Here is a 24,865-nt window from a genome sequence, read left to right as displayed (position 1 = left end):
TTTAGAGCCAGGCTGGCCGCGCTTTTTTTTTTTTTTTTTTTTTTTTTTTTAAATTCTTTTCTTTCCACTTTTTTTTTTTTTTTATTTTTATTTTATTATTAAAAGCCCGCAATTTTAAACGACATTTAGGTCTGAACAAGTTTTTATTAAAAACATTCTTTTTCATTTTTATAAAACCTCCCATAGAAATCTTCATATAGAATTACTTCTTCTATCCTTTATTTTCGTTTAAATTTTTTTTTTTTTTTTCACTGCTTAACCTCCTCAACAACCTCCCTATTTGTTTTTTTTTTTTTTTGTCCCATAAAATACCATGTTAAGAGCCCTTGGTCTTTCTAGGGGATCCGCCTCGGAACCTCCCACCCGATCGGCATCATCGGTTTCCATTAACCTGCTCGATGAGGCCATTTCTCTCGAACATGCTCTTCGCTCCATGGACCTTCTCATGGATGACCGCATCGAAGAAGCCCAACAACTTCTCTCCGTCGGAGATTCCACTTTCTTTAAGCTTGCACGCGGCGTAATCGCCTTCATTGAGGCCACGCTGGGCTTTGAACCCGAGGCAATCAAAAAGGCTTCAGATGCTCTTTACGCCGCTGAAGAAAGTGCTACAGCAGATCGTAACCGTGCCATCAAGTCAGGCTACAAGACTTCAGCTCAGTTCCCTCCAGGCCTCGAGTACGCAGTTGTCCATGCTGAGTCCCAACTGCTTGGCGCTATCACATTATTTCTTTCGGAAAGTGTCATTGATACTGCCAAGGCGCTTCTTAAACTCCGTAAAGCCTATCAAACTCTCGACGAAGTCTACAAGCAGATGCAGGCCGCTGACTACAAGTCCACTTTTATTGACTCGTCGAAATTTGTTTCAAATTCAACTCCAAACCTTAATGATCCTACCTCGTCTCTGAAAACAAAGCCTTCCTCAGCCTCTATCAGAACAACCTCCTCGGTGTCATCCTCCTCCACAACCTCCAAGTCTACTACATCCACCAAAAAGTCTTCTTCTTCTAAAAGCAACAATAAGCATAAGGACAGTGATGACGATGGAGTTCTCACCCTCGAGCTTCTTCGCAACCCGGAAATTACTAAAAAGGCCCGCCAGTTTGAACATGCTCGCATGCAGCGTGCAAATGGTCACACTCTTAGAGAGGCATCTTCAGACGAAATTGAAAACTTCATTACTCGCAAACTTGACGAGCTTCAGCTCAAAAACCAATCATCAACAACTCCTAGTGTTGCTGGTCAGGAGGCTGTTGACGAATACATAATTTCTGCTGTCAATGCCTGCTATGGTATTCTTCAACTAGTCATTTCTATTTTACCTGCCGGTATTGGCCGTGTTTTGTCTATTGTCGGTTTCAAAGGCTCCAAGGAGGAATCACTACGTCTTTTATGGCATGCCGTCGAAAGTCTTAACATTCATGGTGCTTTAGGTCTTCTTGCTCTTCTCCAATACTACGATGGCCCCACTCAGGTTTCTGATATTGCCTTGCCTGTCAAGGAAGGCCAACCCACTCTTGCCGAATTGGATGCTGTGCCCCTCCCTGATGATGATGATATTCTTTTCTCCCTAGCCCCAGACCCAGACGACCAAGCTACAACTAAGCGCCGATTGCGTATTGGCCTGCGCCGTGCCCGCAAGCACTTTAACAAAGGTGCCCTTTGGCAGCTTCAAGAAGGACGCATGGAAGCTTCCCGTGGTAACCTTCGCGAAGCTATCGCTATCATGGACGATACCTCTCGCGGTCCCATTAACATGCGCCAGGTTGAAGGCCTTATGCTCTTTGACAAGACTATGTTTATTGTTACTATCCATGGTTTTGAAATTGCTGCCGACAATTTCATTCGTCTGATTGATCTCAATACCTGGTCTCACATGTTTTACACCTACCTTTCAGCTGTTTGCCACGTTGAGATTTATCGCAAATACAAACACTCTGATCCTGAACTTGCTGCAAAGTCTAAAAAGGCTGCTGCAGATGCTATGGAACGTGCTCCATCCTTTTTGGGTAAGCGTAAGTTTATGGCTAAGACCATGCCCTTTGACGTTTTCACTCTGCGTAAGCTGAATAGCTGGAAGGCCATTGCAAAGGCCAAGAACATTCACATTGTTGATGCCATTGGTACATCGCCGATTCATGAAGTAATTTACTTTTGGAACGGCTTTGGACGTATGCTTCCTCAGGATCTAGATACAACTCTCGAGCTCCTGGGCTATGCTGCCAACCCCAAGGCCCTTTACACCAGTAATAAGGGCACTGATGCAGATGTCATTGAGGAAACTGAAGATGAGGCTTTGATTCGAAATCTGTTGCAATCTATTTCTCTGCGTTGTCTGGGGAAGGTCGAGGAGGGATACGAACTGCTCAAGACTCAAGTTATCCCTAAAATTTACGTGGAGACTCCCAACAAGGGTCACTACGCATCTGGGTTGCCCAAGGTTCACTTTACCAAAACAAATAAGGACCCATGGGTCAGCCCCAGTGCCGTATATGAGCTGGCAGTGTTTGTGTGGCAGATGGAGGGAACCAAGTCCGTGCAAAAGGTGCGCGATTATCTTGAAATTGCAAACTCTTATGCCGATGATTACGAGCTCAGTACTCGTGTGGGACTCAAGGTTAAGACTGCTTTAAGCAAGCTTGAGAATGTTAAATGAGAAGAAAAATTGGAGGATGAGACAATATGTGTATACTATGACTTTGAACTTACTACTGCTACTACAACTACAATTTGTAACTTGATTCTAAGTAAACTAATTATGTGAATATAAATATAACTTGTATTAATAGAAGATGATAAGATAGAAGAAGGAATGAATGCATGTACGGATTGCCGATTGTTTTTTTTTTTTTTGACGTCAGAAGGAGCAAAAACAAGGGGCGGGCAAAAGGGAAGTTGGTGGGTGATAAGGAAGGCTATATAGTAGTGAGGCACATGGGTGAAATTACTGGTAATCAAATTGTAAAAGGGAGAAGAAATAAATTACTCAATAAGATTGTTTTTGGAAGGTGGAGAGCAAGGGAGAAAAAAAAAAAATTTAAAAAAAAATTAAAATTTTAAATAAATAATTAAAATAACTCAGCTTCTAGTTAAAATTTAGTTAAAATAACATTTATAAATAGGTTTTATATCAACATAAGTTTTAAATTTTTGTATAAATGGACCCGTGGTGTAATGGTTATCACGTTTCGTTCACATTTGTGAAATCCGAAGAGGCTCCGAGTTCGATCCTCGGCGGGTTCAATTTTTTTTCTTTTTGTTATGATTGTTTTTTATGAATATGAATTATGTGTGTCTTCCCGAAGTTGATAGTGTTGAAATATCCAAAGGTGGCTACGTAATTCTGTCCATCATTGATTTTAGTGCCCATAGTTTTATTTTTTTTTTTTTTTGTAATGGAGGTTAAATCTTATTGCACAAAATAATTTGCTAAACATCATAATTAAACTATTTCAACACATTACGCTATCATTTTCCTTTTTTGGTTAATTTTTGTTTTTTTTTTGTGGGGGAATTATGGTCTTTCAACTTTATCAATCAATATTTTTTTTTTTTTTTTGGAGTACACCTTTTTGCAATAATGCTTTTCGTATATAAGCTTTAGAGAAATTTAAAAGGATAATAAATCATTTAAATGATTTAATAAATTTATTTATAATGAAAAAAAAAAATTTAATTCCTTTTGACAATCATGTGTGAGTTATTTTTTCTTTTTTTTTTTTTGAATATATATATAATGATAGAATAATAAAATTTTAGATAACTTAATCGCTAAGTTTATTTTTATTAAGACAAAATGCTGCATTTGTATAGATTTCATTCATTCATTTTATCTATCTATCAATCTATTAATTAATAGATTGATAATTTAATTATAATTAAATAAACTCCATCCTTTTAAAAAAAAAAAATAAAACCCCATGGTTTTGAGGTCAGGTGTAAATGGTACCTGTACTGATACTCTTTATCTAAGCCATCAACAATTTGGAATTGCTCTTGCATTTCTTCACTCTTCCTCTGCTTGAGTTTTTGTAATAAGTTTGCCAAGATGAAGCGCTGTTGCAGTGGATTTCAAATTTATTTTTTTTTTAATTCTTTCGAAGTTATATGAAGCAATTTAAGGATAATAAAAAAAAAAAAAAAAGCACTGCCTCTTCACTAAAAAAAAACGAGTTGCTAAGATTTTTGTTTTTTCAATATTATCTTTTTTTTTTAATATTTAAAAAACGCTAATTCCTGGTTTTTTTTTATATTCTTACTTTTTTCTTTCTCTTTTTTATCCATAAAAAATTTAAACCCATTAACTTTCCCTTTCTTATCATGCAATTTATCTTTATTGTATCATTCTTATCATTGCTGGCTAACAATGTCTTGTCGCTTAGCTTATATGACAGTTCTGGAGCAGCTTTAAGCGATTCGACTAAACCTGGTTTCTGGCCTTCTTTTTGGAAATCTAACTCTTTTGATCATTTAATCTTAAAAAAAAGAGTAGTAATGCCAAACATTTCACCTAAAACTTCAACTGCTTCAACCACTATTCCGAATTCACAAGCTCAAAATAGCAAAATATTCCCCAAATTACCAACATCAACCACCTCAAATGGAAAAAATCAAATCAATACTCCAATATCAAATTTAAATGGAAAAAAATCAACTACCCTCACAACCTATACACCTTATGATGGTCTTTACAACAGAATTGAAAAAATTCCTAAAAAAACTTGGAACATAGTTAAAAAACTAGGAAATTTGGAAGATATAAGTTGTAAAGAAAATTGTGCTGATGATGATGATGATGATGATGATTATTGTGAAGATAAACCTTGTTCTACAACGAATGATTGTTTGATTATAATTACGGGTTCTGATAAAATAATTTTTAATTACCGTGATTCAAAGACTCTTAAAAACCTAATTAAGTCAACCAAAGAAGATACTTTAAAATCATTATCCAAAAATAATATTTTGTCCAGAACTAAATCCAAGAATATTTATAATATTGAATCATCCTGCAAATCCCCTTATTATTTTAGTTCGAGTTCGTAAAACAAATATATTCATATATATGAATATATATATTTTATGAAACTTCTTTTTTTTTTATTTTCAGCTAAATTGAAAGATTTGGAAAAGATATACAGCTATCAGCTGTTGATACCTATAAATTACTTTAAAGTGATATAATTCAAAAAAAAAAAAAAAAAAGGTTTTATTTAAACATAAATTTATATACTTTTACTTTGATATAATATTATATTAAAATATAATTATTTAAATAATTTTCAGCTTTGAGGGGGATAAACTTATCAACGACTTGTTTTGTAAGTTGTTGAAGCCTGGTATCACCAGTTTCATACAAAGTCTTGGAAACGCAAATCAGTCAGTTGACTGCACAGTATCTCTTTCTTAGGCGATTAGTAAGCCTTTAAAGATGTGCATACTTGTGTATTGACAAGAACGCATTAATCACTCTGATTTAAGCTTAAAAACACACCTTAAATTTTGCTTTATTTTTGTTACAAAACTCAATTTTAATGAAGTATCAATAAAAAAAATTTTCTTTTTTTTATTTTCTTTTTTTTATTTTTTCATTTTTTCATTTTTTCATTTTTCCTTTTATCAAAAAATTAAATACAGCACAAAAATTAGTTTCTATATAAGGAAAAAGTCACATACTAGGATCAAAAGTTTATCATATCAAACTGTCACGGCCTTTTAATCTAGTCTTCCACCGCAAAATGTTAAAACTTTTGACCCTCTAGTAACCACAAACCACCTTTATCCTTTTAACAAATATCTCACTTAAAAAAAAATTAATAATTTTATTTAAAAATAAAATACAACTCCGATACGGGGAATCGAACCCCGAACTGCTCGGTGAAAGCGAACCGTGCTAGCCGTTACACTATATCGGATTGATGAATTTTTAAAAATATTATATATTCTTGAGCAAAGGATTTTAAAAAAATGTATATCTCTTTAATTGTTTTTAGCAGTTTTAAAGGCTTTGACAACTTTAGTTTGTTATATTAAAGATTTGGAAAATGTCAGAATAGCAAAAATCTGCAAATGTGGAAAGCAGGACGACTATACCATCAATATTTCTCATGATTTAATATAGTACTTCCTAGAAATTCATATATTCAATATTAAATAAATACCACTGTATTTCTTCTACCAAAATAAACTGAATCAAAAAAATTTTATATTGATATATGTATATTTAGTATATATAAATAAGATTTTCCTACGCTTTATTTCAAATTTTCTTTACAACTAAAACTCTTTCTTTTGTTTTCTCGTCTTTTCTCCTAATGCTCTAAATTTATGCAAACCTATTTTTTTTATTTAATATCTCTTCATATTTAGCATTATTTTTTTATTTTTGTTCACATGTAGCTTGTTACCTGATTTTCTATTATCTCTAATATAGGAAACCATGTTGAACCAGCCAGTATCGGTAATTCTGTTGATCCCTCAACTTCCGAAAACTCGAAGGAATACAATACATCCATGTTACCTTTCTTTAAAAAAAACTAGCAAGAAAACCAAAAGCTTTTGTTAAATGAATTTGGCATAAGTCATGTCAATTCAGATATAAGTGACACCAATGCAAAAAAGGTTCTAACTCCCAATCAAAAGGTTCTTGAACAAATCATAAACAAAAGTATGGCGGATAATTGTCCTATCACTGTATACAGTCCACCTACGTAGGAATAGAAAAAATGTAAAAACTTTCTTAAACAGGGCAGAAAGTTTTCCTCTTGTTTGTAAAGCTAAACTTAATCAATCGCAGCTTGTATGCATTGTTACTAAGTCTGTTTGGAGAGTTGGCAATTTTCTCGATACCAAGTTTGCTCGTGAAGCTTTAGGTATACTTGCTAAAGCAACTTTAAATTTCATCTCTGAAATTTCTAACGACATGTCTCGCTGTGTCAATGAATTTTCTCTTGTAACTTCCTTTATTTATGTTGCTGACCATGCACTTAGAAAACTTGGTGATACCATTTTTGCTAATTTTTTTTTTCCTTATAAAGACGTCACAAATCACATCAGAATCATCTATCATAAAAATTAAAGCTGATCACAGGGCTAATAATATTAATTCCTCCACTATTGGAATTACCAACAAAAATTATAAGATAAAATATGAAGATAAGGAACTAATTGATTCTCTTATTCATGGCATGATACCTGATAGTGATCTTACTAAAAAGAGATATATTCTTAAGCGTGGAGAAATTAAATGCCATAAATTTTATACAACGTTTTGTGCAATCGGCTGTGTTATTAATAGCAACGGGGATATTATAAATAAATCATCAATCAGGAATTCTATACAAGGAATTGCTATCCCCCCTGTTAATCACTTTGTCTACCGCACAGGATCTCTCACAAATGATGATGCAGATTTCAATATTTTTATAGTCTTATCTAAAAATAATAATTTTCAAATAAATTGAGTTATTTTGAAGTATATTTATTTTTTGTTTTTTTATTCAAGGTATATATAAATAACACCAGCATCAATGCTAGATTTTTTTACTCCTACCATATAAATTTCTTTTTTCATAATAATCTTTTACTTTAAAATTAATATTTTATTTTTTAATAGCTTAAAAAATTGTTAGTTTGTTTGATTGATTATATTTTTCAAAAATAATTCCCTTGTTTGTTTGTTTGTTTTTATTCAAGGGTTATAGAATTATATAACATCAGCATCTGTGCTATCCTTCTTGTCCATACTATATATCTTTTCATTTTAATAATAAACTTTTAATTTTGGCTTCAACATTGCATCTCCAATAGCCCGAAAATAAGTCCTAATGCCAGCTTGCGAGGAACACCGCAAATAATTCCCCGTGTTTGTTTGTTTGTTTGTTTTTATTCAAGGGTTATAGAATTATATAACATTAGCATCTGCGCTATCCTTCTTGTCCATACTATATATTTTTTTCATTTTGATAATAAACTTTTAATTTTGCCTTCAACATTGCATCTCCAACAGCCCGAAAATAAGTCCTGATGCCAGCTTACGAGGAACAGGGGGTTAAAAATAACCAAACCTTCCCAACCTATCTCCACTTGTCTTCATCAACGCTGTAATTGTATTTCTTAATCCCTCCAAGCAGAGATAAAGCTTACAATCTCTTGTAAGCCAGTTAAACTGTTTAAGAGAGTCGACATGTCCATCTCTGGAGATATCCGTTTCAGTCCTTTTCTTTCCTCTTCAAGCAAAGGACACTCAACTAAAATGTGATGAACTGTTTCCAGCTCTCCACATTTGCAGTTGTAACTATCCTTTTCAATTCCAAACTTTTTAAACCATGCGCCAAAGTTGCCATGGCCTGTGCGAAACTGAGTAATATTACTCAAGATCCTTCGACTATCTTTCTTCATGATCACTCCCGTAACCATTTTGGAAAGATTATCAGTACATTTCGACTCCACTGTGATATTATGATACCACAGATCCTTACTGCTATTCCAATACATTTCCTGCCATTCTTCCATTGCTTGTTTCTTCAAAATTCCAATCGTCTGATTCTGTTGTTGTTTCAGTGTAAGAGGTTCAACCCTCTTGCATTTTCGTTTTTCATCCTTTTTAATCATGTAGTCTCTATCATCTTTCGCCAATATGTAAAGCGTTGTTAGCTTTGCAATTGGAGATTTCTCAATCAATGTTAACAAATGACCATTAATAGGATTAGTTTTGCTAATATTTAGGTGTAAACGAATAGCTTTTCGTGCCACCATAAATTTTAGCCTAATACTATATGGCATTATACCAGCTTCCTTTTGTAATACCGCAATAGGAGTTGTGCGATAAGCACCAACAATTCTTCTTAAAGCCATGTTCTGCATCACTTCCAACTTGTGGATTTCTCCTTTCAAGATTTTATGATGCCAAATTTCTAAGACATATTCAACAATTGGTCTCACGCAAGCAATATACAGTGATCTGACTGCAGACCCTCGCATACCTTTTTGCACGCCTCCAAGATGCCAAATAGCACCAACAGCTTTTCTTGCTTTATTGATTTTATTCAAAATATGAGATTTAAAATCAAGCAGATTGTTCAAAGTAATTCCAAGCAATTTAACTTCCTTCTGAAGTTCACGAAGTTCTCCATTAGGTAAAGTAAGTTGCACTTTCTCATCTTTAGGTTTCACATTTTTTGTAAAATGAATAAAACCCAATTTATCACCCAAATCAATTTTGGTCATTCTTGATTTAGCCCAATTACAACATTTTTCTAATATGTTGCTTAAGCTTTTGGTATTTTCTTCAATTTTACCTTCAACGGTAATAGTCACATCATCAATAAAGCCAAAAGGAGTTCCACCCCATTCTTTAATGGCATGATACATTGGTGTGGAATATATCAAAAAAAGTAGTGGTGAAATAGGTGAGCCTTGCGGAATTCCAGTACTAATTTTTTGCACTGATCCTTTTCTTCGGTCCATGAGCATACTAGCTTCTCTTTCACTTACATAAATTCCCCGTAGTTTACTATGTTTTTTTTTAAATCCTTATATTTGTTATTTATACTCTTTAAAAGACAACATTATAAGAAGCGTTAGTGGTTTAGCGGTAAAATTCGTCGTTGCCATCGACGAGCCCCCGGTTCGACTCCGGGCTGACGCAAAGTTAAAAAATATTTTTTATAGTTTTAATTTTTAAAAAGTGTGCACAAAAAAAAAAAGTGAAGAAGACTTTTATCATTTCTGCTTTATTTCTTTTTTTATTTTTAATTCTATGAAAGCTAGTGGTTATAATCCTAAAGATATCCTATAATTAAAAATAGCACGTGGATAATTCCTAAGGTGCTGTAACTAACAAAAAGAACAATAAATGGCTTGTGAGTATCAAGAAAAGAAGCAATTGTGGGACTCAGTTGACAATAAAAACGAAAAAAAAAAATTAATATTTTGAAAAATCAATGAATTTTAGATAATCACCCACAACCTTGTTATTTTAGAAAAGGCTACAGTGTGCTTTGATAAATTAATATTAAGTTTAAATTAGAATATAAAAATGACTGAAATATTGAAATAAAATAAATAAATAAATAAATAGCTTAAAAAAGAGATCAAAAATTTTCAAAGAGATTTAAAAATATTTATATATTTGAAAAGAAAACGGTGTAATTAGGGATTAAATGAGTATGGAGGTGGTAGTAATGATGTATTTTTGAAAGATTTACAAAATTGTGAGGTAGCAATAGTCTTATGGGAGCTATTTAGTAGTTTTATACTTGACAAATATTCACCACCTTTTCTCTTAAAACCTCAAGAAGATCTTCACCAAATCATTAGCGATTCTCATCTTAAAAACAATCAAAACAAATATAAGTTAACTCATTCATAAGCGTATAAGTTTTCTATTTTGAATAAGTCAAACTTTCAAACTTTCAAACAGAAAATGTATCAGTATAATTGGCGTGTAAATATAATTAATTTACTCATAATGTCAGTATAATAATCGACAGGTAAAAACAATCAATTTACTATAATTCCACATTTTTCTTTTTTCAAACATAACGCTTATTGTTTTATAAGATATTGTAATAATAGGGACTTATTCAGGCTTTTATAGTGAAAGCTAGACCTTCTTAATCAAATCCTCAAATTCCATTTAACACGTTCGCTCGAAAGCGGAAGATACTGGGTTCGATTCCCAGAATACCCCCTTTTCCTGAGGATGTGTACGGGAGTATACACCTAGACTGAAAAACCACAGGCTACCCTGGTTACAGGAATGCCGACTCTTACGTACAGTCTAAATAGCCTGCAGGTGATTGCGGGCCGTATCTCTGGCGGAAGAGATTAAGAAATACATGGGCGTCCGTGAAGATAAGTGGAAATGGGTTGGGAAGGTTTTGGGACCGACAGACTGGTTCTCCCTGTTACTCGTAAGCTGGCATCAGGGCCCATCTTCCGGGCTACCGGAGACGCACAGAACAGAAACCACCCGTACTAAAAAGGTACAAATGAAAACCGGCAAGTCACATAGTCAGACAATAAAAGGATAGCGCAGATGCTGATGTTATATAGTTCTATAACCCTTGAATAAAAACAAACAAACAAACATCATGGATTAAAGATGCAATGTTGAAGGCAAAATTAAAAGTTTATTACCAAAATGAAAAGATATATAGTATGGACAAGAAGGATAGTGCAGATGCTGATGTTATATAATTCTATAACCCTTGAATAAAAACAAACATCCTGGCTGTTTTATAGTTTTTGGCAACTTTAATTCTTGGTCTCAAAAGTTTAGGAATAAAAAATAATAACCAAAACTTTAAATATGGAGAGCTGGAAAGCGTTAATCACATTTTGGTTGAGCCCTTTACTTGAAAAAGAAAGACATGGATTAAAAAGGTTAATATCTTTAGAGATGGACATGTAGACTTCCTTGAACTTTTTAATTGGCTTTCAAATTGTAAGCTTTATATATGCTTGAATATATTATAAAATACATTTATTTCGTTGATAAAGACAGGTGGAAAAAAGTCGGGAAGCCCTGGTCTTTGACCCCATGTTCCTTGTAAGCTGATATCAAGACTTATTTTCAAGCTGTTGAAGATCCAATGTTCAAATTTAATAAAACTCTGTTTTTTCTTAAAACAAAGGAATATAAAAAAAAACAAAAGAATAAAAATATTTGTTATGTTATATATTTCTAATACTCTTAAAAAAATTTCTGGTAATTTACTATGTATTTTACTAATTTCTAATATTTGCTATTTATAGGCTTTAAAAGGTTCTCTAACAATAAGCGTTAGTGGTTTAGCGGTAAAATTCGTCGTTGCCATCGACGAGCCCCCGGTTCGACTCCGGGCTGACGCATATAAAATCAATTATTTTTTTGTTTTTTAAAAGTGTGGGAAAAATAAAATAATTGTAAAGAAGACCTTTTTAATTTCTGGTTTATTATTATTTTTTTTAATTGTTAAAAGATAGTGTTTATGATCATAAAGAAATCATATAATCCAAAATAGCATGTGGATAGTAGTTCACAAGGCACTGTGACAAACAAACAAATAAACAATACATGGCTTGTGAGTATCAAAAAAAAAGAAACAATAGCCGGACCAAGTTGACAATAAAAAAAAAAGCTATAGACAAGCACTATTCATATTCAAATTATTTTAAAAGAAGAATAATGTAATAAATAAGCAGAAAAATGGAATGAAATAAGGATCATTTAATATTGCTATTGAAAAAGTAAAATAATGTGAAAAAAAAACTTTAAGAAAAAGACATCAGAATGTTTAAATTCCTTTAAAAATATATATAGTGTGATTAGGAATTATTGATGAGTTTGGAGGTGGTAGAGTAATGATATATTTTTTTTTATAATTTTATTACAAAACTGTGGGGTAGTAGTAATATTATGAGAGCTATTTAGAACTTTTATACTAAACAAGTGTTTACCACCATTTCTCTTAGAATCTCTTAAGATTCTCCATAAAACTGTTAGGGATTCTCATCTCATAAACAATCAAAACAAACATTTGTTGACTCATCCATAGACATTTATAAGCATATATAAGTTTCATATTTTGGATAAGTTAAACTTTCAAACAGAAAATGTATCAGTATAATTTGCATTTAAAAATAATCTATTTACTTATAATGTCAAAATAATAATAAACATATAACATCAATCAAATTTCTCATAATGTCAATATAATAATCAATTTACTTATAATGTCAAAATAATAATAAACATATAACATCAATCAAATTTCTCATAATGTCAATATAATAATCAATTTACTCATAATTCCTCAATTTTTTTTTTTTTTAAACATAACGTGAATTGTTTTATAAGATATTGTAATAATACAAAACTATTCAGGCTTCTATAATAAAAGCTGGACCTTCTTGATCAAATCCTCAAATTCCATTTGTTTTAGAGTTATTTTTATAGCCATCATTGAGTTTCAATTGAATTTCTATTTTGTTTCTTATTTATATAGATGTTACATATTTTAGAGCAAATTTCGCATTTCTGATTAGGCTTTAGTAGCCGCCAGAAATCCCAGGAAGCACGACGTGGACGCTTGCTCAGGTTACTTCCCATGGAAAAATGGAACTTATCTGACAAGATTCCCAAAATTTTTCCGCCCCCAATTGTGTAGTTGTCATTTGCACCTGGAGAGGCACCCTCTTCCGCAAAAAGTCCAATTCCACTAACGGATGCCTAAGCTTCTAATGGGTCTGAAGAAAAGGCAGCTAGCTTCCATGGCATGCGGAGGAACCACAACAAAGGGTTATAAACTATATGATCTAAACTAAAACCAGAGAATAGGAAAATATAAAAAAATGTATTGTGTATTAAAATGGTGCTGAATAATGTAGAATGTGTGTTTTAAAGTGTCAATAAGATGCTGAAGATGATGAAGATGCTGAAGATTTTGGAAATGTCAACACCGAATAATTTAAGCTGTTGAACAAAGCTATGTCCAAGCGAAGTTGCAGATCACAAGATTTTAAAAATATAATAAAAATTTTAGATTTAAGAAACGTAAAATAAAATAAGTTTTTTAACCTAGGTTCCACAAATGAATTAATAATCATAGATCAAGTTTTTCAATAATAAGTAACGTTTTTTTTTCAACCAAGTTCCCACGAATAATAATAATAATTTTTGTTTGTTTGGTGGTAATCAAAGGGGCAAGACCCAATCCCCTAAGAAAACCGATAGGCCAAAGGAATATACGCCCAAGCAAAACCAGGCCGACAAGTCTACCTGTAGCGTATAACCTTGTTATGACAACTAATTCGATTAATGTTTTTTTTTTTTTTTTTTCATCTCTCCAGGATTTTTGTTTCGGAGAGAGTATGGCTCCCGTAGACTCGCAGCTGTAGTCATGATGAAAGAAGAATAATGACTGGCGAGTCTCCTCTCCGCACACACTTATTAGACGAGGGGGGCAGTCTGTGCGTGGCGTTTCTAGTTAACGGCTTTGTATTTGGAAATTTTTTGTGATGATTAGAAGAAGGGCTTGCTAATTAGCATTTAAAATAAGCTATTGCGAGACTTTGGATGTTAGTTGGCTAGTTTTTGAATTAGTAGAGAATACATACCATTTTCCAATAAAGTTGATATGATTTTGATAACTGTTTAAAAGTTAGAAAAGAAGTTGATGGAGATGTTCACTTACCTAAATATGATGATAATGATAATGATAAATAAAAAAAAAAAAAAAAAAAAAAAAAAAAACTAAAGAAAAATAATCTGGAAAGTAGAATTGACGATGATAGTAGGAAATAAAGAGAGGTTTCGGAGGGAATTGTTAATTTGATTTGATTTGATTTTTTTTTTTTTTGAATTGATAATTTTGAAAACAAGCATTGTTTTAGCTTTGGTATTCAAAATATATTTAGTTTAGAAGAATAAAGATTTTTGATTTAAATTTTTACAGTATATATAGATTAATTTTTTTTACAAAAAACATGAAAAGTATCATAAAAAAATAGCATGGATTTGTTTTATTTTATTTTATTTTTTTTAAATTATTTCAATAATCATTTTTTGGAAATGAAGGACCCTTTTAGAGGCCTGTCAACATCCATTGAAACCAAAGTGAGAACTGAAGAGATAATTTTTGAGGGTTAGGGGAAGAATGATTTTTTTTTTTTTTTTTTTTAAGGTTTAGACGGAGGTTAACATTAGTAGAGACTAAACTAAAAAAATTCTATAAGTGACACCACTAAATAAAAAAATAAAAAAAAAAAACATCCAAATTTAATCAGAATTTTAAGATGGAAATTCAACAAATAAAAATAAAAAAAGGACTTTAAATGTTTTCATATCAATTAAAAACACTTGTAAAAAGATATTTGATTCGACCCAGGATCGAACTGGGGACGTTCTGCGTGTTAAGCAGATGCCATAACCGACTAGACCATCGAACCAATTTCTATATTGATTTTTAACAGAATAGAAATGATATCTGGAGCCATAGAGAATACTAAGTATTTAATTTACTTGAGTGTTCATTAAAAATCACATTTCAAGTGTCTTAGATACGATAACTAATGTTATTTTGAATCTTTCAATTTTGGAGCTTGGTTTCAAAAGTTTGGAAATAAATGGATCGCTACAACTGCCAATTTGGAGACACGGGAACAGTTTCACGCATTTTGGTTAAGTGTCTTTTTCTAAAGGAAGAAAGAAAATTATTAAAATGAATATCTATAAAGATGTATCTATCCATTTCTTTGAAAAATTGATTGGCTTGCAAGGAGTTATAGGCTTTATTATTTCTTGGAGGGATTAAGCAATACAGTTACAGTGCTGATGAAGACAAGTGGAGATAGGTTAAGTTAGGGCTTCGACGTAACCTGAAATTATGATTCATTTTTGGGCTTAAGAGAATAGAATATTGGAAGCAAATTAAAATATTATAAAAACAAAAAAGTTATATGAAAAGAGTAAAAACAATAGTGTTAATTCTGATGTTATGTATTTATATAGCCATATAACTCTTGAATGAAAAAAAAAAAAAAAAAAAAAAAAAAACAGCTAAAAGTGGATTTTACTTTTTTTTGATTAAATTTTTGAAGTTTTTCTTGTTTAACTAATATATTATATTATATATATTGCAATATTAATTATTATCTCAGGAAATTAATTGTAAATTATAACCCGCTTAAATTTGAGCAAGTAATCAAGACTTTAATATTTTGATGGTATCAAAAGTACAAAACCAAGAATATGCAAATTTATAAGTTATTTAAGCTATTCCAATGACTACTTGATAGAAAATTTTGTATTTCATTATTTTTCTTTACTTTACGGGAAATGTTTTAAATAAACTGTTGTTAACTTTTACGTCTGGCATCAATTGGAATTTATAAATCTTGCTAGTCAGAACTGCTTATAAGCATGCAATTCTTACTGGTAAACCCAACAATACCATGATTTTATTAGTACAAAAATGAAAAATCAATCTCACTCTTAGAAGCACGTTTAAGATATTTTTTTTTTCTAGATTAGCTTATATACAAGCTCCAATTAAAGAAACAAAGTTTAAACTCAGTGAGACATTGCTTTTTAGTGAAATCGTTGAAATATTTTGCTTTTTTTTCGCAATTTTTTTTTCACAATCTTCTATTGTTTTACATAGACTAATATTGTTAAAATCATTTCATCCTATTTTTTTTTTCATTTAACTTTTCTTAATTTTGTTTTTTTTGTGAGCACTGTTAAAACAAATTTTTTTCTTCTATCTACGTTTTGCCCATAATTTTTTTTTTTCATTTTTTTTTTAAAGTTTCACCGCACAAGTTTGTGTGCGCAAGCTAAAACTCGGTACCCGGCCAAGGCGCACACAATGTCAAAGCCCAAAATCCCGAGCCCTATACTAACCACCTCAGTGGGATTTAATGTTTCAGTAATAAGGTCTCTGAGTCCCCATGTGACGGTTGTCGCGGCCACTGCGATCAAAAACAGACAAATCCCGAGAGCCAAGTACCGCTTCCCACGACGTGTGGAAACAAGTACTTCCCAATTAATCCCAGCCTCTGAGCCAAAAAAAAAGTCAAAGGCTCCTTCCATATTATCATCGTTTCCGTAGCGTGGCCAAAAAGGTGCTGATCCGAGTGACGTTGGGGGTCGTGATAGCAATGGCTCACTTGGTGATGGAGGCTGCACAAGTAAATAGCATGGTGAAGGAGTCAGTTGCTGTTGGCGATGATGTCGTGTGTATGGCGATAGCGGCGGCGCTGTAGACGATAATATTGGCGACAAAAACTGGCTCCCCGGAGAGACTGCGGCTGTAGGACCTCTAGGAGGGGAAGGCGGCATGTCAGGGCTAATGATCCCTTTGCTGCGGCCAAACGTTACCGGAACAAGCCCAACATTTGCGTTTCTGCGCGCGCGCGTCCCTGTTTTGGGACTTGCAGCAGCTGTTGTTATCGCCAGGGCCGCACTGCCAGAAGAGCTTGCGCATGAATTACATTGTGTCTCTTTAGATGAATTGTATGTACAGTTTGAAACAAACGACATGGTAGATTCAACGCTTGTATTGCGTGAGTGGCGCGATTGTAAAGGTGGCTGTTCTAATGGTGCACTGTTAATAGAGGTGCTCAAAACGATGGGACTATAGATGCGACCACTGGGACCCTCTCCAGCGCTGGATGGTCTTTTGCTATCCCAACTGGAGCTGTATTGACTCTTGAGCAATGACGGACTGTTTGACCTCTCAGGAGGGTTTGCTAAAATGGTTTCTGGTGTTCGTGCTTGTTCTGGCAACAGCACAGTAAACTGGCTGGTAGTTGGCTTCAGAGTCAATTGCTCTGCGCTTGAATCTGTTTCAATTTCTTCGTAAGCATCTCGTTGATTTTCAAGGTTCAATGCAGAGGGACTCAAGTTGATGGTTCCCAGGAAGGTTGCAGGTGTTGCAGCAGGTAGAATTTGAGGTGGCGATGGAATTCCGGAATTATGAAATGTAGAAAAGTTGGTTTGTTTTGTCGAACTGCTATTCATTGCAAATGTCATGTTGCGTCTTGGAAGGATTGGAGCGTGACGAGTTCTTAAACCGAGCTGTTGCTGCAAGGGCACTGGAATGTTATTTAAAGGTGAGATGGATTCTGAACCGGCAGCTAGAGAAAGAGGGTCACCAGCTTCAGGCTTTGAGATAGGAAATATTGATTTTGTAGAAGTTTTACTTGTGGGAGTTTTATAGCTAGGCGAACGGGATGCACAGTCAAAAGCACTGGAGGACTTTTTAGAGGATTTTTTGACCATGATTGAAGCAAGACAATTAAAGGGTTCCAAAAAAAAAAGGGATAAAGATTAAAAAAAAAGAGTTGAATTGTAGATGATGAAGAAGAAACGAAGATTGTTTTAAAATGAAAAACAAACGACCTTTAATATGTTGTAGAGAATTACCTAAAATGGCAATTTAACAAAAATTATTATCTAAAAGAAACTTCTATTGTACAAAAAAAAGAACAAAGTCATTATATCGTCATTATATATCTAATTGTATCAGCACCATAGTTTATAAAGATAGTAGAGATGACCACGATCACGTAGGCGCGATTTTTCTTCTGCAATTTCAAGCTGTAGAAGCTCAACATCAATCTCACGGCGACCCGTGTCAAGATCCATATCTTTGGCACGAATGAACTTGGTGCGGTAGTATATTTTGTAAAGCAAGTAAAATGCCAGAGTTACTGGAAGACAGAGGTATATCGAAAAGAAGTTTTCCGCGTCTGCCCTGCCGCCATTTGTTGAATTTACAGGGAATAGCGCGACCCAGACAATGGCAATGAGGACCAGCATATTGAGAGAAAACCCAATGACAGAACCCCAGACGCCGAGCGGAGCCTGAAAGATGAGCTCGTTGGTAGATCTATTTTGGACAGCCAAGGCACGGCGGAAACGGATGTGACAAAGGCAGATGGAGGACCAGGTGAAGATGCAAGATAGGCCAGAAATAGACATGAGCCAGATAAACATGGGGACTTCGGCAGAGCTACCAGCAGCAAAGGCAAGAGCACCAAACAAGCAGACAATTGTCAAGGCAATGATGGGCCGGCCAGCATTGTCAATGTATCCTAATTGGCGGGGAGCCATACCTTGGGCTGCCAGCGCAGCTAAAGTACGTGTACTAGCATAGACGGATGCATTACCAACAGATAACACTGCGATTAGGATTGCTGCATTGAAAACGGAAGGCAGCCCTGAGATGCCAGCGTTTTTGATAGCAATGACAAAGGGTGAAGCAGAAGCATCATAGTCAGAGGAGCCATCGATGAGTCTTGGGTCGTTATAAGGAACAAGAAACCCAATGAGGGTGAGGGAAAGAATGTAAACAAGGATGATACGCCAGCAGACCTGCTTGATGGCGGAAGGAATAGAACGGCGAGGGTTTCTTGTTTCCGCAGCGGTGAGTCCTGCCAGTTCCGAGCCCGAGTAGGAAAAGGCCGCGTTTACAAAAACTGAACAAACTCCTTTGAAGCCATGGGAAAAGGAACCTGGGTTGTGCCAGTATCGGGCACCAATATAGCCCTGATGGTTGGGGCTGCCGCCGGCGGCTAGCACAATACCCAGGATGATAAATCCGGCTAGAGCCAAGAGTTTGAGGGTAGAGAAGATAAACTCAGTTTCGCCGTAGATTTGGACGCCAAAGAGATTAAAAATCACAATAATGACCCAGAAAATGGCGACCCAAGCCTCGAGTGGAACTCCTCCAACGGTGCGTGTGCTTGAAGCAGATGAATCTGAAGTCGGGGCCCAGTACTGGATGGTGATAGAGGCAGCTACCAGTTCTAATGGAAATGCAACAACCCACTGGAGAACATAATTCCAGCCTAGTGCGAACCCCCACGCTGGGTCCAGGAACCGTGTGGAGTAGGTGGAAAATGCGCCCGAGACTGGGAAGCACACTGCCAATTCACCGAGGGCTTGGAGAGTGAAAAGAAGCATTAAGGCTGTGAGCATGAACCCAATGATTAATGCAGCAGGCCCACCTTGAGACAGGGACTTGCCGGAGGAAATGAAAAGGCCGGTGCCGATGGACCCGCCATATGCAATCATTTGAATATGTCTAGGCTTGAGTCCGCGAGCCAGAGGAGTGGTCGCTGTTCCAACGGTGGCTTTGTTGACGATGGAATGGTCTACCGTATCTAGATTAGTTTGGAGTTCAGCAAACTTAAACGAGTGAACGAACTGGCCTGCAACACGCGCCAGACCTGTTTTGTTTTCGTATGATGGGACAGACCCATCGGATGATAAAGCACCCGAAAAATGATGCGGATCTGACATGCTGAGGTCATGGGCACTGGAAACCGAGCTGCGCCGGTTGTGGACAAGGGTTTGTTTAGTGGGGCCTTGAGTATGGTGTTCAGAATAGTAATTTTTAGGAGATGGGTGGCCGTGGATGGGTGCATCTGAATCTGTTGTCGATGCAATCGTATAAAGCGGCATAATAATATGCTTTGTCTTTGCTGGGGACGTGTAGGAGGTCCCAGATGATGAAGTTTCCGATGAGACCGAAGAAGAATGATAGTGATGGAGATGCGGGCTACTTGAAGGTGATGATGCCGAGTAGATATGAGATAGTGCAGGACCAAATGCAGGACTTTGTGCAGGGCTTGCGAATGAATGAGTACGCGCCCGCGCCGCTCCTGCAAACCCTGGGTCATGTAAAACGCGAGTTGTTGAAGCCTGTTCGTTTGTGAGAATAAGTGCTGGAGTTTGGGGAGAAAACGTGGGTGAGCCGGTGCCGTGACTTTGTTCGTAGACGTGTCCTAGTTGATGATGATTGTTGTTGTTGTTGTTGTTGTTGTTGTTGTTGTTGTGATGGCGGTTGTTAGGTGACGCATGGTGGTGGTCGTGGACAGGGACTTGGTGCCCATCCTCTTCCTCTTCATCATCAAAGAGTTCTGCATCATAATCAAAGTCAAATGTGAATGCTGAAGTAACTGAATGCGCATCGGCTTCGTTATCATTGTCGTTGTTATTAGCTGAGGAAGGGTCCGCAGTTCTGGACGAGCCGTGAGCCGCATGGGTTCTTCTGGAGCCTCCACGAGCTCCGGTTGAACTACGTCGGCGGTCAAAACCACGCCCGGGATGGGATGATGATGTTGAATCTATGGCAAAGAGCGCTGCCAGTTTTTTGCGCATTTTCAAAAGTTTATTTGAGAGGCTGCAACACTACCAAGTAAGAGTTTGGAGATGTATATTGGTGGTGATGTTGATAATAGATGGATGGCGTATTTTATTTTACAAAGAAAGGGAAAAAAAAAAAATAAAAAAAAAATTTTGATGCGCAACTTTTTTTTTTATTTTTTTTTTATTTTTTTTTTTATTTTTTTTTATTTATTATTTATTTTTTTATTTTATGGCGCGCTGGAAAGCCGTTGCAACGGTTTTCCAAAAGTTAGGAAACAAACGGCGCATTTTTTTAACAAAATTATGTAATCTTATTAATCATCAAGAATTTTAAGATAACCAGATTTGTAAATACCACTACACAAAGACCTAATTGCCCAAGTTGAGTAACCCGTCCAAAGCACCATAATTGATCTTTTTGGACTTTTTAGAAACCTTGAGTACCTTACTACGTTCCATCATCATGTTCACAGCAACATTACGGGCATTCGCACTGCCTCCAGCTCCATCCTCTTCTTCCTGCTTGCAAAGTTGCGACCCAAGTGGGCGGTTGCCCCATCCGGACCGCGACTGCGCAGCACGTCTTTTCCGAGGCTCCTTGTATGTGCCAGCCTTTTTGTCTGCATCAATCTTGTTACGCCTATGAGCCTGCTCCACCTCGTAATCATGGTTCAACGAGAGCCACAGACGTTGCCGCCGTGCTACCTCAGCTTTTCCGCAGATGATATTGTCTAACTCGTCGTCATCAACATCGGAAAGATTCTCCGGGTCATCAGATACTTTGCTAACCCAAGTAGTTGGTTGGGACCCAGCAGCGGCATCAGCCGAATCTCGATATGTCATACGAACAACAGGGTGTTTGTGTCTGCGCAAAATTGCGTCAATGCGCTCCTGGCGTGTTAACTTGCGTCGTTTGGTAGCAGGTTCATCTGTGGAATTGTCTTGAGTTTTGGAGCCGGACTCGTTTTTGTCAGCCTTTTTGTCTGACGTTTCTTCCTCAGAATTTTCTTCATCCGATTTATCTTCGTCAGAATTTTGCTTTTCAACTTTGGTGATTTTTTTCTCATCATCACCTTCATCCTTATTATTCTCATCTTCCTCACCCCTACCTGTCTCGTCATTTTCATTTTTATTTTCATCCTTTTCATCTTCATCATCATCATCATCTTCATCATCATCATCTTCATCCTTATCCTCATCCTTATCCTCATCCCTATCCTCATCCTTACCGTCTTCTTCACCTTCACTTTTGTCTTCTTTTTCTTTTCCCCTTTCTTTCTCTTCATCGGAATGAAGCTTTGATTCTTTAACCTCATCTTTAACTGACTTTTTCTTTTCAAGTATTTCAAGCTCATCTTCACTTTCTTCCCCCTTTTCTTTGTCGTCATCTTCGCTTTCTTCTTCCTTTTCTTCGTCGTCATCGTCATCGTCATCTTCACTTTCATCTTCCTTTTCTTCGTCGTCATCGTCATCGTCATCGTCATCTTCACTATTAACTTGCTTTTCTTTATCATCCTCATCATCCTCATCATCTTTTTCTTCATCCTTATCCTTATCTTTATCTCCATTCTTCTCAATCTCATCACCAGCCTTTACTATACCCTTCTTAATATCATCTTTATTAGAAACAAACAAGTCCTCTTCATTGTCGCTATCTTCTTCATCACTCTCCTTTTCCACTTCTTTTTTCTTTTTTTCGCTGTCTTCATCGTCATCGTCATCCTTTTCCTTTTCATCCTCCCCCTCTTTTTCTTCACCTCCCTCACCATCCTCATAATCCACAATGCCCTCTCTCAGCTTTGCCTCTAGCCGCTTTTTGCGTCGTTCTTCTATTCTTTTGGCTTCAGCTTTTGCGGCCTCAATAGCATACAATGTAGCCCGACCCAGACTTTTGTTTTTAAAAGATTTTTCAAGAGGTGGCAAATTTCCTTCATCATCTTCTTCATCGCTTTCATCTTGGTAAGATTGTCGAGCCTCTTCTGCCATTTCCAAAATATCTTCCTCGGTATACTTTTCAAAATCATCTTCATCATTGCTGTCACCATCCTCATCCATATTTTCTGCAGTCAAAAGTTGAAGAGCATTTCTATTCCGCTCAACATCTCTATTTTTCAAATATGAAGGTGGGTCGGCCGTAGATTCGACATTAGTGGCGCGGAAATCCTTAACAGACAGTGTACCAGCCACCGTCGCCTTGAACTCTTTCAGACGCTTGTCAATAGTTGATTCTGATATCATGGCGATTTGCATAATGTGGGCTTTCGAACGCTTGAGGTTATTCATGCGGCAGGCAATAAGAATGCTAGCAGCAGCAATACCACCTGGTCGGCGACCCATGGCCATCCAATCCTTATCCATGCGTTTGATTAAACGGAAAGCATCATCATTCACCTTTTTCGAGTCTTCACTGGAGAAGTTAAGTCTGTTGATAAACTTTACAATGTAGATTGTGGGATCAATAGTGACGACGCGGCGAAGTTGCTCTGTGCCAAGCATGGGTCGGAGAAGCCGTAAAAGCTGGCTGTAGGTATTGCCCAGAATATAGACATTTACCTTGAGAAAAGTTGCAAACTCCATAATCATATGAGATGTATGCTGAATGCGGCATCCTAAGTAGAGACAGGCGCAAGTCACGTACTTGGACTTGCGTCCGCGAATAAAGTTCATAGAAAGTGCTAATTTGAAATTGGCGATAGCGGCCTGAATAGCAGGTTCCGGGACACGCAAGTAGTGAGCAACGCCATAAATTCGATTCCTAGCCTTTTCGATAGTGACTTCACGGCCGTTGCTATTGCCGTAAAGACCTCCACGGCCCGGGCCACTTTGGTCAGCACTGACAAAGGAACCGTTGACGATAGCAGCACCGGACGAAGACTCGCCAAAGGTCAGGTCGTTGACCATGGTTGATTCTTCCCAGACAAGACCACATTCTGTACAAACACCTCCGTCAAGTCTGGATCCGCAAGATTTGCATTTTCTTCCGTCCATTTTTGTGAGTTGTTTAGTTTAGATAAAGGGTTTTTTTTTATATTTTTTTTTATATTTTTTTTAAAAAAAAAAAAAAAAAAAGATGGTTGAAATGGAATGGATTAAAATTGGTGTGTTTGGACCACACAATTTTTTTTTTTTTATAAAGACGCGAAAAAACATCCGGAGATCATAATAAATTAAAAATATTATATAATTGTTATATAATCATATGTAATCAATTCATACGATTCTTATTCAACGCTTACAAATGTTGCATTATCAAGAAGTTGTATTTAATCAAAAAAAAATTGCCACACCTCCTTTCAAGGGTCCCGGCCCTTTCACGTGGGCCTGCGAGACCCGCTCAAGCACCGGTTCCAAAAAAGAACCCCAGTAAAGAGAAAATAATGACAAGATTGATTAAGATATGATAAGTCTAAGATTATTTTTTATTTTTTTTTTTTTTAACCATCATTCAAAAGCCAATCACGCATTTTCTTTTCAGAGCGCTCCTTTTGAGCCTTCTTGTACTTTTGCACTTGCTTCTTTGAGATTTTGTGGGCTGTATTAGAAATTCCATCATTCGATCCAGTTGATCCAATTGATCCAGGTTTACGTTTGAGCTGCTGTTTTGTGGTTTGTCGCTGCTCAAGTGACTGCTGGAGTACTGCTGCGTTTGCGCGTTGAATGGCGTCTTCCTTAGACTCTTGTTCTTCTTGTTCCTTTGCCAGTTGTTCCTTATAGTACTTGACTTTTTCCGCTTTGCTCAAGTTTTGGAAATACTCATCTTTTGCCAATCTTTGTGCCAGAGTTTGTGGAGTTTCACCAGTGTCTTTGGTATCTTTTTGTAGTTGATCTGGATCACTAGTCCTTTTTCTATCTGGGACAATAATGTCTGGCGGACGTTCTGGAACACCTTCTTCAGGCAATGGCGGCGCAGGAAACGATGACTGAGACATATCCGAACGAAACAGAGATGATTTTTTATAATGGCGATGACTATGAAAGCAAATGGAGTCCGGAACTCTCCGGATCTTTAAATATATATACTTTGACTGGTGGCTTGTTTTGGTGGTACCGAAAACCCGGGGAGGCTATTTTTAGCACAGCACACAAATTTTTTTTTTTTTTTGTTTCTTCCAGCACCACCAAAAAAAAAAAAAACCTCCTCTGCAGGGCCTCCCAAACATTTCCAACATGGCCTTTTCTCCTTGATTCTGAACTTTTTCTACATAAACAAGCCACTCAAAC

The 24,865-nt window shown here is 36.0% G+C and overlaps 6 protein-coding genes across 6 annotated transcripts; 1 reads left to right on the top strand and 5 right to left on the bottom strand.

Annotated features, from left to right (window-relative positions):
* Window positions 1-313: 313 nt before the first annotated feature.
* On the top strand, window positions 314-2,656 carry SAPINGB_P006080 (uncharacterized protein; the record flags this gene model as incomplete). Its single annotated transcript, XM_032000794.1, has 1 exon — window positions 314-2,656. The coding sequence occupies one exon, from the start codon at window positions 314-316 to the stop codon at window positions 2,654-2,656; it is 2,343 nt and encodes a 780-aa protein (XP_031856685.1).
* Window positions 2,657-8,115: 5,459 nt separating this feature from the next.
* On the bottom strand, window positions 8,116-9,372 carry SAPINGB_P006079 (uncharacterized protein; the record flags this gene model as incomplete). The annotated part of the gene is made up of 1 exon (XM_032000793.1): window positions 8,116-9,372. The coding sequence occupies one exon, from the start codon at window positions 9,370-9,372 to the stop codon at window positions 8,116-8,118; it is 1,257 nt and encodes a 418-aa protein (XP_031856684.1).
* Window positions 9,373-16,297: 6,925 nt separating this feature from the next.
* On the bottom strand, window positions 16,298-17,770 carry SAPINGB_P006078 (uncharacterized protein; the record flags this gene model as incomplete). The annotated part of the gene is made up of 1 exon (XM_032000792.1): window positions 16,298-17,770. The coding sequence occupies one exon, from the start codon at window positions 17,768-17,770 to the stop codon at window positions 16,298-16,300; it is 1,473 nt and encodes a 490-aa protein (XP_031856683.1).
* A 243-nt stretch (window positions 17,771-18,013) lies between these two features.
* SAPINGB_P006077 (uncharacterized protein) lies at window positions 18,014-20,656 on the bottom strand (the record flags this gene model as incomplete). The annotated part of the gene is made up of 1 exon (XM_032000791.1): window positions 18,014-20,656. The coding sequence occupies one exon, from the start codon at window positions 20,654-20,656 to the stop codon at window positions 18,014-18,016; it is 2,643 nt and encodes an 880-aa protein (XP_031856682.1).
* Window positions 20,657-21,013: 357 nt separating this feature from the next.
* On the bottom strand, window positions 21,014-23,632 carry SAPINGB_P006076 (uncharacterized protein; the record flags this gene model as incomplete). The annotated part of the gene is made up of 1 exon (XM_032000790.1): window positions 21,014-23,632. The coding sequence occupies one exon, from the start codon at window positions 23,630-23,632 to the stop codon at window positions 21,014-21,016; it is 2,619 nt and encodes an 872-aa protein (XP_031856681.1).
* Window positions 23,633-24,078: 446 nt separating this feature from the next.
* Window positions 24,079-24,573, bottom strand: SAPINGB_P006075 (uncharacterized protein; the record flags this gene model as incomplete). Its single annotated transcript, XM_032000789.1, has 1 exon — window positions 24,079-24,573. One exon carries the CDS (start codon window positions 24,571-24,573, stop codon window positions 24,079-24,081), a length of 495 nt encoding a protein of 164 aa, XP_031856680.1.
* Window positions 24,574-24,865: the final 292 nt, after the last annotated feature.

This window comes from Magnusiomyces paraingens (assembly GCF_902498895.1).
Source record: "Magnusiomyces paraingens strain CBS 517.90 genome assembly, contig: contig5, whole genome shotgun sequence".
Classification (NCBI taxonomy): domain Eukaryota; kingdom Fungi; phylum Ascomycota; class Dipodascomycetes; order Dipodascales; family Dipodascaceae; genus Magnusiomyces; species Magnusiomyces paraingens.
The sequence above is the reverse complement of the archived record's forward strand: the minus strand, read 5'-3'. Positions and strand labels throughout refer to the sequence as shown.